This window comes from Perognathus longimembris, chromosome 17, assembly GCF_023159225.1.
Source record: "Perognathus longimembris pacificus isolate PPM17 chromosome 17, ASM2315922v1, whole genome shotgun sequence".
NCBI classification, from domain to species: domain Eukaryota; kingdom Metazoa; phylum Chordata; class Mammalia; order Rodentia; family Heteromyidae; genus Perognathus; species Perognathus longimembris.
The window spans coordinates 8,046,707-8,058,532 of NC_063177.1; the positions used below are offsets into that span (position 1 = coordinate 8,046,707).

General features: G+C 51.9%; 1 protein-coding gene across 3 annotated transcripts; it reads left to right on the forward strand.

Moving 5' to 3' along the window:
- The first annotated feature begins 1,841 nt into the window (after window positions 1–1,841).
- On the forward strand, window positions 1,842–11,573 carry Eno3 (enolase 3). 3 transcript variants are annotated; one of them, XM_048365828.1, is made up of 12 exons: window positions 1,842–1,860; window positions 3,317–3,403; window positions 3,743–3,838; window positions 3,970–4,028; window positions 4,170–4,239; window positions 4,636–4,769; window positions 8,747–8,969; window positions 9,088–9,285; window positions 9,461–9,662; window positions 11,049–11,157; window positions 11,290–11,348; window positions 11,428–11,573. In XM_048365828.1, the coding sequence occupies exons 1-12, from the start codon at window positions 1,845–1,847 to the stop codon at window positions 11,495–11,497; spliced, it is 1,323 nt and encodes a 440-aa protein (XP_048221785.1). In that variant the 5' UTR covers window positions 1,842–1,844; the 3' UTR covers window positions 11,498–11,573. The 3 variants fall into 3 exon arrangements, with proteins under 3 accessions (XP_048221785.1, XP_048221787.1, XP_048221788.1); XM_048365830.1 differs by lacking the exon at window positions 1,842–1,860 and adding an exon at window positions 2,366–2,447; XM_048365831.1 differs by lacking the exon at window positions 1,842–1,860 and adding an exon at window positions 2,398–2,452.
- The last annotated feature ends 253 nt before the right edge of the window (window positions 11,574–11,826 follow it).

Here is an 11,826-nt window from a genome sequence, read left to right on the forward strand (position 1 = left end):
GCACTCGGGTGGCGGTGGCGGGGTCCAATCGAAGGTTAGGGCTCACCTCGCTTCGTCTAGCGAAGACGAGCCGCACTTCGTGGCACGGGAAGAGGAGCCGGAGGACGGAATGAGAAAGGAGAAAGGAGCAAGATGCACCCTGAGCAAGGAGCAAATCCGAGAGAGTTCGGGGATCCCAGGGTTAAACGGAACGACTCCTCCTTCCCCCCCACCTCCGCCGGAGGGAAGGAACGGCGGGCGGCGGCGCGTGCGCCCGCGCCTGCGCCGGGACTCGGAGGGACGGCGCGTGGGGCGGTTGGGGCCGGCGGCCGGCTGCGCGCCGCGCTGGGGGGGATCTGGACTTTTCCCTGGAATGGAAAGCGGGCCTGGGACGCCTCCCCCGCCTAAAGGAAGACGCTGGGGAGCCCGCATGTGTCCCGCCGTATTCTTTAATTTTTACTTATTTAAACAATAAAGGAGAAACGCAAAAAAATAAAATAAAATAAAAGACCGTGTGCGCACCAGTCCTCTGCAGGACTGAGGGTACCCACTGTACACCTGGTCCCCCGAGTGTTCCGGGAAGAACGGCTGGGTCACTAGAGCGCATCCCTACTCCGGCGGGGCCTTTTCCGGATCGGTCCCAGCTCAGGGCCTCGCCCCGGCGCCGCCCGTCCCGGGGCCAGCCGCGCGGGTCACCGGCCGTGCCCCCGGGCGCTCTCTGCAGAGGTCACTGGGCTACAGAGCTCGGGGCGTGGCGGGCGGGACTCATTTCTCAAGGCGGAAGAATAAAAAGTTACGAGGTTGGCAACTTTTTCGAAAAGGGGAAAGTCCCGTCTACTTTGCCCCCATTCGGTGTTTCTTCTCTTTCAGTCAAGCTCACGTTAAACACTTAAGTGTGGTCAGCTCGCCCGCTGCCCGGCTCCGGGGCGAGGGGCGGCGACGGCCGGCTCGGGCGGCTGCTTGGGATGAGCCCATCACCCCCAGAGCTCTTTGCCGAGGGGCTTGGCCGCTTCCGGTCCCTCGGGGGAGGGGCGCTGGGGGCTGCCGCGATGGAGGGGGCCGTCAGTACCGAGGGGCGGCGCCCCGGTGGGGGGAGTGGTGTTGGGATCCCGCAGCGCCTCCGGGGGAAGACTGGCAACTTCGGTCCCCCTGGCGGTCTGCTGGCGTCCTTCATGCCCACCCCAGCCCCGGGCCCCCGACGCCCCCCGAGCCCGTATTCCTCGACAGCCCCGAGGTTGAGTCACTGTCTGGCTCGGGTGGGGCTGCGCCCGGACACGTGGCGGCGCTCCCCACCAGCCATCTCCTGACCTCTGGTCTGCACCCCAGGCTGGAAAAATCCCGAAGGGAGCGGCCCCGAGATAAGGGGGGCGGGGAGGGCCGAGACCGGAGCGCGGAGGACAGGTGGGGACCCCGGGGCTGGGAGGCTGACCCCGGGCACGGGGAGGGCGGGGCAGAGCCGGCAGCTGGGGTGAGTCACCCGATGCGGCTCCCGGGCGCGGCGGGAGGGGCCTGCGAGCCGGGACGAGGAGCCGAGGCACCCCGAAATCCCCTCCCGTCGGCGAAACGCGGGGCAAGACCCCCTCCCCTGTACCCCCCGGCCCGCCAGGGCGGAGCGAGCTGCGGGGCGCAGAACCCACTTCCTGTGGGGCCGCGGGGTCGGCCTTCGCGCCCGCCCTAGCTGCCCCTCCTCCCGTCCACTCACGACTCCCCACCCGCGGTCTCACTCCCTGACGGCCGGGGGTTGTGAGCCTAGCGCGCTCCCCCCCGGGGTAAGGGGTCCGGACCCGCGGCTCCACGAGGGGCGACAGCGGCTGCCCCCAGCCCCCGTCACCGGTCACGGGGAGGAAGGGTGGGGTGGAGCCGGCATGAGGACCCTGAGAGGTGAGACCCTCTCGCTCCTGGGGGGGAGACTTGGGTTTTATTTAGCTCTCGCCTGGCCCATGACTCCAGGTCCCTAACCCCCTTCCCCCCACACCGAAGACCGAGCCCCGCGGACAGGAGCAAGGGTGGTTGTCTCCCCCGCAGCCCCCCTCCCAGGCCCCCTCCCCAGCCCTGAGAGCTCAGGTTACTTTTGGCCTTTCCGAAAGGGCACTAGTTCCTCTTTAACCTTTGCAAAAGGGGAATATAATCCTGGGGAGGGGAGAGACCCCAACCTCAAGCCCTCCTCTCTGCTCCTTCCAAGGGAAGGAATTTAAAGTATGGCCTTTTTTGCCCCTTTAAGAATAGAAAGTGTGGAAAGTATCCATTAGCCTTTAGGAAGGGGGCAAGTGCCCAGGGCCAATGCTTCTGCTTTAGGCTGTAGTGGGCACTTGGCTGCCAGCCCAGTGTGAAGGGGGGAGGATGGGGCAAAGAGGCGGGGCTGGCTGGGGGACTGGTGGCTTGGGGAATAAATGCCCAGCCTGAGAGGAGGTGGGCTGACACTGTCCCAGCTGCCACCTAGAAGCAGAACTCCAGGGAAGACATCCCAGGTCTGGTGAGACTTCCAACCACGGGGCATGCAGGTGTGGGTGGTGCTGACTTGGAGAAAGTGAGGGAAATATTCAACTTTCATTTCCTCCTAGTATTGGGGATGCTTGAGAGAGATTGGCATTGTGGGTGCAAAGCAGGATGGAACATTCACTAGGAGAACCCAACAAGGCTTGGAGACAGGAGTGAGGATGAGAAAGAGTAGGAGAACTTGGGGCCTAAGAGAATTTTGGAGCAAGACACTGGGAAATAGATAGATTGGGGGCTAGGAAACCTTGTCCAACAGATTGCTTGACCAGAAAGGATAGGCTGGGCACTGGTAGCTCATGCCTATAATCCTAGCTACTCAGAATGCTGAGATCTGAGAATAGTGGTTCGAAGCTAGCCTGGGCAGGAAAGTCCATGAGACTCTTATCTCCAATAAATTAGAAAAAAAAAATGCCGGAAGTGGCGCTCAAGTTGCTCAAGTGGTAGAGTGCTAGCCTTGAGCAAAAGAAGCTCAGGGACAATGCCCAGGCCCAAAGTTGAAGCCCCAGGATTGGAGGAAGGAAGGAGAAAGAAGAAAGAAAATGAGAGAAAGATGGAAGAAGGAATGGTGCAGCTTTTGGAGAGTTGGAGTTTCTCAGAGTGGTATATGATCCCCAGGAGTAATAAAGCAGAGACCTAGGAGTTCTTAGGACTGCTGGTGGAACAGGAGCTGTTGAGGGGGGAGGGGGCTGGGCCTGCCTCTTTGGTCTGTGACCTTTTTATGAGTTATATTTAGCTTCAGCACCTGCCTTCTTGGAGTGGCAAATCCTTTGCTCTTAAAGGGCAAGGGATTTCTAGTTCCTTAAGTGAACAACTGTCACACTAACTCACACCTCTTGTACAGCCATGGCCATGCAGAAAATCTTTGCCCGTGAAATCCTGGACTCCAGGGGCAACCCCACAGTGGAGGTGGACCTGCACACAGCCAAGGGTAACAGGCCCCATTGACTTGGTTTCCCTTAGAAGACTCCAACCCCACTTGGCCTTTGTCTCTCAGTTCTGCCTTATCATTCTGGGGTTTTACTTCCCAGGTTCCCCCTGTTCAACTGGGCTCCAAAACAGATGAAGCCTGTGTGTGGGTGTGGGTGTATGAGAGAGAGAGAGAGAGAGAGAGAGAGAGAGAGTGTGTGTGTGTGTGAGAGAGTTAGAGAGTTCTTCCTTTCTCTGTCCTCTTCCTCCCTCCCTCCACAGTCTTCAGTCCCTGGGCCTACAGAGGAGACCCTAGCATTTGGGAGGTTGATCTCTGACCTTCCCCTTCCTCCTGCCCCAGGACGATTCCGAGCAGCTGTGCCCAGCGGAGCTTCCACAGGCATCTATGAAGCTCTGGAACTAAGAGATGGAGACAAAGCACGCTACCTGGGGAAAGGTGAGCAAAAGCCAGTGCAGTCTGTGTGGGTGGTATCAGAACATGAGCTCACAGTGGGAGCGGACTGGATCTCAAGCCTGTGGGAGAGGCCTGATCCACTTGGAAACTGGAACTCCTCCTCTGGCCTCTAGGAGTGTTGAAGGCTGTGGAACACATCAACAAGACTCTGGGTCCTGCTCTGCTGGAAAAGGTAAGTTGGAGGAGCCAGCTCCCCTTTCTCCTCTTCCCCGATAAAACCTCCCTCTCCCCCAAGTGTTTTCACCGTGTCCTTTCTCCTGCACATGCCCTGACTCTGACCTCTGCTCTTCTCTCTTCAAATGTGTCCTTCCAGAAACTAAGTGTTGTGGATCAAGAAAAAGTTGACAAGTTTATGATTGAGCTGGATGGGACAGAGAATAAGTGTGAGTGAAGTAAGGGCCAGAGATGGGGAAGGCGTCGGGCCCTGGAGGGGTAGAGAGAAACCACAGAGGATGAGATCTGGCCAAGGTTATTTTTGTGTCCCACATCCTTGGACACATCATTGCTGGATGGCTTTCTGTTCATTCCACAGGCATTTCCTGATGCCTGTCCTCTGCCAGGCCAGCAGCTTGGCTGTGGACAGATGTGAAACTGACACTTTCATCCTCCTGGGGCGAGAGGAGGTGGCTCTGAGAGCTGCTTCAAGACTGGGGAAAGATAAAATGTTTAATGCCCTATGCCTAGGAGCCTTGGCTTCTTCCTAGCTTAAGGTTCAAGGAAATAACTTAATGCTTGCAAGAGAAGATCTTACTCTTTTCTTTCCATTTGCCTCCTTCCAGCCAAGTTTGGGGCCAATGCTATTCTGGGCGTGTCGTTGGCAGTGTGTAAGGCAGGAGCCGCTGAGAAGGGGGTCCCACTGTATCGGCACATTGCAGATCTCGCGGGGAACCCTGACCTTGTACTCCCAGTGCCTGTAAGTGTGGCCATCCCTTCCAGATCTCCAGTGGAACGTGTGCCTTTCAGAATTTAACTGGCTCTGAATGAGCAGTTTCCTGAAATCAAGCCTCTCTTGCTGGGTTGCAGCCCCTCCCTCTTTCCCACAATCCACACCATCACTTACCCTGGCTGTGTAGCTCATTGCCTTCATTAAGACATTCTTTTTGTTTGTTTGTTTGTTTGTTTTTCTTTTTGTGCTAGTCCTGGAACTGCAACTCAGTTCCTGGGTACTGTTCCTGAGCTTTTGTGCTCAAAGCTAGCAAGCACTCTACCACTTGAGCCACAGCTCCACTTCTGGCTTTTTGATGGTTAATTGTAGATAAGAGTCTTACAAACTTTCCTGCCCAGGCTAGCTTTGAACTCCAATCCTCAGATCTCAGTCTCCTGAACAGTTAGAATTACAAGCATGAGCCATCAGCACTTGGCTTAAGTTATTCATTTATTGAGCCATTACTGGGGCTTGAACTAAGGGCCTGGGATTTTTGCTCAAGGATGACACTCTTCCCACTTGATCCACAACTCCACTTTTGGCTTTTAGGTGGTTAACTGGAAATGAAAGAATTTTTTTTTGTTTTGTTTGTTTTTGTTGCCAATCCTGGGGCATGGACTCAGGGCCTGAGCATTGTCCCTGGCTTCTTTTTGCTCAAGGCTAGCACTCTGCCACTTGAGCCACAGCGCCACTTCTGGCCTTTTCAATATATGTGGTGCTGAGGAATCGAACCCCGGGCTTCATGTATAGGAGGCGAGCACTTTACCACTAGGCCATATTCCCAGTCCGAGATAAAATAATTTAATGGACTTTCATACCCTGGCTGGCTCCAGACTGTGATCCTCAGATCCTCCTGAATAGCTACCGATTATAGGCATCTGGCTTCATTTAGTTATTTTTTTTAGCTCTTTCATTTTAATTATTTTCAATTCATTTGAACTCATTTCCTTCTTTTTTTTAATCACTAAGTAAAAATAGTAACTCTAGATTCATTCTATCCCTACCTCCCTAAATCAGACTGACAGCTGCTGCTTCTTCTTCTTCTTCTTCTTCTTCTTCTTCTTCTTCTTCTTCTTCTTTTTTTGCCAGTCGTGGGGCTTGAACTCAGGGCCTGAGCACTGTCCCTGGCTTCTTTTTGCTCAAGGCTAGCACTCTACCACTTGAGCCACTGTGCCACCTCGGGCTTTTTCTGTAGCTGTGGTACTAAGGAATCAAACCCAGGGCTTCATGCATTCTAGGCAAGCACTCCACCACTAAGCCACACTCCCAGGCTCCTGACAGCTTCTTCACACCAAAAATCTTCACATTTCTCTGTGTCCTCCCGAGTCCTTATTAAACTAATGCCCTCTTCATGGAAATTCTTTGGGTTTAATCTCAATGATGTTATCATTTATTGTTACTTACCAGGAAGACAAAAAAAAAAACCAAAAAACTTAGGTATAATGTACCAGGTGTACCAGTTATATGCTAGGAACTTTATAATCAGTTTCTCTCTCCTCTCTCTCTCTCTCTCTCTCTCTCTCTATATATATATATATATATGTACAGGTGTGCATGTGCAGACCTTTGTGCGCTGGTACTGGGGCTTGAACTCAGGGCCTTGCACTTAACTTTTTAATTTAATTTTATGTCTCTCCTGGGTTTTGAACTTGGGCCTGGGAGCTGTTCCTGAAATTTTATGCTCAAGGTTAGCTCTCTACCACTTGAGCTACAGTGCCACGTTCAGCTTTTTGTTGATTAGTTGAAGGTAAGATTCTCATAGTCTTTCCTGCCCAGGCTGGCTTCAAATCATAATCCTCAGATTTCAGATTCCTGAGTAGCTAGGATTACAGGTATAAACCACCAAGGCCCAGCTTGCACTTATTTGTTTTTTGTTGTTTTTTTTTGGCCAGTCCTGGGCCTTGGACTCAGGGCCTGAGCACTGTCCCTGGCTTCTTCCCACTCAAGGCTAGCACTCTGCCACCTGAGCCACAGCGCCCCTTCTGGCCGTTTTCCTTATGTGTTGCTGAGGAATCGAACCGAGAGCTTCATGTGTAGGAGGCAAGCACTCTTGCCACTAGGCCATATTCCCAGCCCCTTATTTGTTTTTTCTTAAGGCTGGGGCCCTATAACTTGAGTAATAGCCTCCACTTTCAGCATTTTGCTGGTTAATTGGAGATAAAAGTCTCATGAACTTTTATGTCCAGGCCAGCTTCAAGCCTTAATCCTCAGATTCTAGCCTTCAGAGTAGGTAGGATTAACAGGTGTGAGCCACCAGTGTCCCACTGTCCCTGGCTTCTTCCCGCTCAAGGCTAGCACTCTGCCACTTGAGCCACAGCGCCACTTCTAGCCGTTTTCTTTATATGTGGTGCTGGGGAATCGAACCTAGGGCCTCGTGTATCCGAGGCAGGCACTCTTGCCACTAGGCTATATCCCCAGCCCTCCCTGAGCTTTTTTAAAAAAAAATTTATTAATTAAACAGAAATTTTTTGATAAGGTGTTGTGCAAAAAGGGTACAGTTACGTAGTAGGGCAGTATGTACATTTCTTGTGATATCTTACACCCTGTTTTTCTTTCCCTTCCCTAGGTCAGGCAGACATATATACAATACCCAATGTACCAAGAATATATACAGTAGCCACGTGGTCTACGCCAAAGAAAATTCGCCTAGGACTTTAAATGTAATGTCGACATTAGACAATATGTCGACAGTAGTCTTATATGAACGCACATACATAGCTTTTGAGCTATTGTATTCCACTGAGAGGTCAATTTTTGACCTTTATATGTTGAGTAATTGTTTGGTTTTAGTTACATACTGTTGGGTCGCTCCCCCAATCCTGTGGGAAATACCATTTGACAAGCAGTTTTTGGTTTCACAGACCTGGTCTCTACTGTCTCTCCGTCACCCCATCTTAACAGTCATATATCAGTGTTCCTGAGCTTTTGCTCTGGGCTAGCACTCTTCCTCTTGAGCCACAGCACCACTTGCAGCTTTTTCTGTTTATGTGGTGCTGAGAAATCAAACCCAGGGCTTCATGCATGCTAGGCAAACACTACCGCTAAGCCACATTCCTAGCCTAATTTCTCTAACTTTTAACAAAAGATCCTATAGGGAAGTGTGTGTTATTGTTATTTTACAGAAATGAGGAGAAAGATTCAAAGGAGTAAAGTTATTCATCCTAGACCACTCAATTAGTCATAAGGGAAGTCAGTATTCTAGCTTGAACTGGAATATTCCTCCCTTCTTCCTTTTTTTTTTTTTTTTGGCCAGTTATGGGGCTTGAAATCAGGGCCTGGGAGCTGACCCTGAGCTCCTTCACAGAAGCCCAGTGGTCTACCACTTGGGGCCACAGATACACTTCTAGTTTCTTTTTTTTTTTTTTTCCCCAGTCCTGGGGCTTCAACTCAGGGGCCTGAGCACTGTCCCTGGCTTTTTAAAAATTTTTCTCAAGGCTAACACTCTGCCACTTGAGCCACAGCAACACTTCTGACCCTTTTGTGTATATATATATGGTGCTGAGGAATCAAACCCAGGACTTCATGTATACGAGGCAAGCACTCTTGCCACTAGGCCATATTCCCAGCCCACACTTCCAGTTTCTTTCCTTCCTTCCTTCCTTCCTTCCTTCCTTCCTTCCTTCCTTCCTTCCTTCCTTCCTCCCTCCCTCCCTCCCTCCCTCCCTCCCTCCCTTCCTCCCTTCATCCCTTCCTTCCTTCTTTCTTTCCTTTATTTTTTTGCCAGTCTTGAGGCTTGAACTCAGGGCCTGGGCACTGTCCCTTAGCTTTTGCTCAAGGCTAGCACTCTACCATTTGAGCCACAGTACCACTTTTAGCCTTTTCTGTTCTTATGATTCTGAGGAATGGAGCCCAGGGCTTCATGCATGCTAGGCAAGCACACACTGCTAAGCCCCATTCCCAGCGATTCCTCCTTTCTTGACCTCTTACCCCCTGGCCTGTGTCTGAGCCCCCTCTCCCTGTCTCAGGCCTTCAATGTGATCAATGGGGGCTCCCATGCTGGAAACAAGCTGGCCATGCAGGAGTTCATGATTCTGCCTGTGGGAGCCAGCTCCTTCAAGGAAGCCATGCGCATTGGGGCCGAGGTCTACCACCACCTGAAGGGGGTCATCAAGGCCAAGTATGGGAAGGACGCTACCAATGTGGGGGACGAGGGCGGCTTTGCACCCAACATCCTGGAGAACAATGAGGGTCAGTGCTGAGCACCCCAAGCCACCAGACCCCTCTGGGTCCCCATGGGTGTTGGGGAGGAGTGGCTGCACAGATATGGGGTTCTGGAGTCTCAGATGGTTTCCTGTTCCTCTCCCAGCTCTGGAGCTTCTGAAGACGGCTATCCAGGCAGCTGGCTATCCAGACAAGGTGGTGATTGGAATGGACGTGGCAGCATCTGAGTTCTATCGCAATGGAAAGTACGATCTTGACTTCAAGTCCCCTGATGATCCTGCTCGGCACATTACTGGGGAGAAGCTTGGGGAGCTGTATAAGAGCTTCATCAAGAACTATCCTGGTGAGACTCCAAGATGCTCCAGTGTGCTTGCCCAAGTTCCCTGCAACTGCTTCATGTTTTCAGGCCTAGCATGACCATGATGAGGGGCCTCCCAATCCTGAACCCCTGCACAAACCCCATCCAAACTCTGCTTCTCAGAGTTTCTCACTTCCTTGACTATTTCCACCCCTGCCAGTGGTCTCCATTGAGGATCCCTTTGACCAGGATGACTGGGCCACGTGGACCTCCTTCCTCTCCGGGGTGGACATCCAGATTGTAGGGGATGATCTCACAGTCACCAACCCTAAGAGGATCGCACAGGCCGTGGAGAAGAAGGCCTGTAACTGCCTGCTGCTGAAGGTCAACCAGATTGGCTCAGTGACCGAGTCCATCCAGGCGTGAGTACTTCCCCACGCAGGCCTCACCAGCCTCAGCTTGACCCACGCATGCCACGCCAGCCCAGCTTGACCCACTCCCCAACTTCACCCTTCCCCTAGCATCTGACTTCAAGACCTTCAGACCCAGGCCTGACTCCAAGAGCTTCACTCTTGAGGCCCTGCTATGTCCCTACCTTCTCCTCTAGATTCTGCTGTTTTTCTCACCAATCTCTCAAAGCCCCAATTCAAGATCAGAAAGCTCAGAATATTTAACCCTCATTTTTTGTATGGGAAGCAGAAAACATTTTTCTTTTCTATTTTTTCTATTTTCCCTACTTTAAAACAGTTACAGAAAAACAAATCCTTGCTAAACTTAAAAAAAAAAAGAAAAAAAGGAAAAGAAGTCTCTTCTCTCTTACCGCACAGAGAATTTAGTCACTGCTTTCCTTGCAAGTGATCACTTCTGGGGGGAGAGTGATAAGAGGAGGTGGATTTGATTGGAATACATTAGATACATATATGAGTGGAAATGTCACAATGAAGCCCAACCTGTAAAACTGATGTATGCCAACAAAGAAGAAAGTGGCTGAGCACCAGTGGCTCACGCCTGTAATCCTGGCTACACTGAAGCTGAGTGGTGAGGATTACAGTTCAAAACCAGCCAGGAACAAAAGTTCATGAGACTCCCATCTCCAGTTAACCACCTAAAAGCTGGGAATGGAACAGGAGCCCAAGTCATAGAGCACCAGCCTTGAGTGAAAAAGCTAAGGGACAGCGCCCAGGTCCTGAGTTCAAGCCCCAGTACCAGCACCCAAGAAAGGGGGGGGGCGGCTGGGAATGTGGCTTAGTGGTAGAGGGCCTTGCCTAGCATGCAGGGAGCCCTGGAGCTCGATTCCTCAGCACAGAAAAGGCTGAAAGTAGTGCTGTGGCTCCAGAGGTAGAGTGCTAGCCTTGAGCAAAAAGAAGCTAGGGACAGTGCTCAGGCCCTGAGTTCAAACCCTAGGACTGGCAAAAAAAAAAAAAAAAAAAAAGAGGAGGAGGAGGGGAGGGAGGGAAGGAGGGAGGGAGGGAGGAAGGGAAGGAGGGAGGAAAAAAAAGTGCCTGGCATCTGTGGCTCAAATCAGGATCATTGTTTGAAGCTAGCTTGGGCAAGAAAGTTGGTGAGATTCTTCAGTGAACTACCAAAACAAGAACAAAAAAACCCAGAAGTGGCGTGGTGGCTCAAGTGGTAGAGTGCTTGAGCAAAAGAAGCTCAGGGACAGCATTCAAGCCCAAGGACTGGCAAAAAAGAGAGACAGACAGACAGACAGAGAGAGAGACAACTAGTAAAATCAGAAAAGAGCTCTGTTCTCAGGCTTTTCCTCCTGAGGTCTCACAAGGCCTAGTTACATTGTTTTCTCTACTCAGGTGCAAACTGGCCCAGTCTAATGGCTGGGGGGTGATGGTGAGCCACCGTTCCGGAGAGACTGAGGACACATTCATTGCTGACCTCGTGGTGGGACTCTGCACTGGGCAGGTACTCCGGGCTTCCCTCTGAATATCTGACCAGGATTTCTTGGCATCCTCAGTGTTCTAGCTCTGGGTTGAATGCCATCACAGGCTGTTCTTTGGGCCTTACCCAACCTCCAAATCCCTCTTCCTCTCTCAGATTAAGACTGGCGCCCCCTGCCGCTCTGAGCGTCTGGCCAAATACAACCAACTTATGAGGTACAGTAGATGCCGTGGCTGGGCACTGTGGGAGGAATGCTACTGGCAGGTGACAGTTCTAACTTGGTCTGTGTTCTAGGATTGAAGAATCTCTTGGGGACAAGGCTGTCTTTGCTGGGCGAAAGTTCCGTAATCCAAAAGCCAAATGAGAAGCTGGAGGCCCTAGAACTCCACTGGGCCAACCTTCAAGCCCTTCTTGAAAATAAACATTGGTGCCAAACAAGACCACAGTGTGCTCTTTTGTGGGAGGGAGGACAGGCCTGGGCCTGGGCTGGGAAAGACAAGAGATGGACAGGTGCAGGGAAGAAGGAAGGTAGAGAATAGATGAGTAGCCTACAAAGAGGAAGTCGGGGGCTGGAGAGAAGCCAGGTGAATCTAGAACAGAGTTCACATCTTAGGAGGAAGCTGCTGTCAGTGAAACGAAGTTGGAAAGGTGCTGTTGGAGGAGCCAGATCTACAGGGGAAGGAGTGGGCAGAA

What these genes read in the sequence shown, in the direction of transcription:
- Eno3 (XM_048365828.1), top strand. An exon ending in GGATGGGACAGAGAATAAGT is followed by an intron (nt 4,240 to 4,635) that starts GTGAGTGAAGTA and finishes GCCTCCTTCCAG; the next exon opens with CCAAGTTTGGGGCCAATGCT. An exon ending in CTTCATCAAGAACTATCCTG is followed by an intron (nt 9,286 to 9,460) that starts GTGAGACTCCAA and finishes CACCCCTGCCAG; the next exon opens with TGGTCTCCATTGAGGATCCC.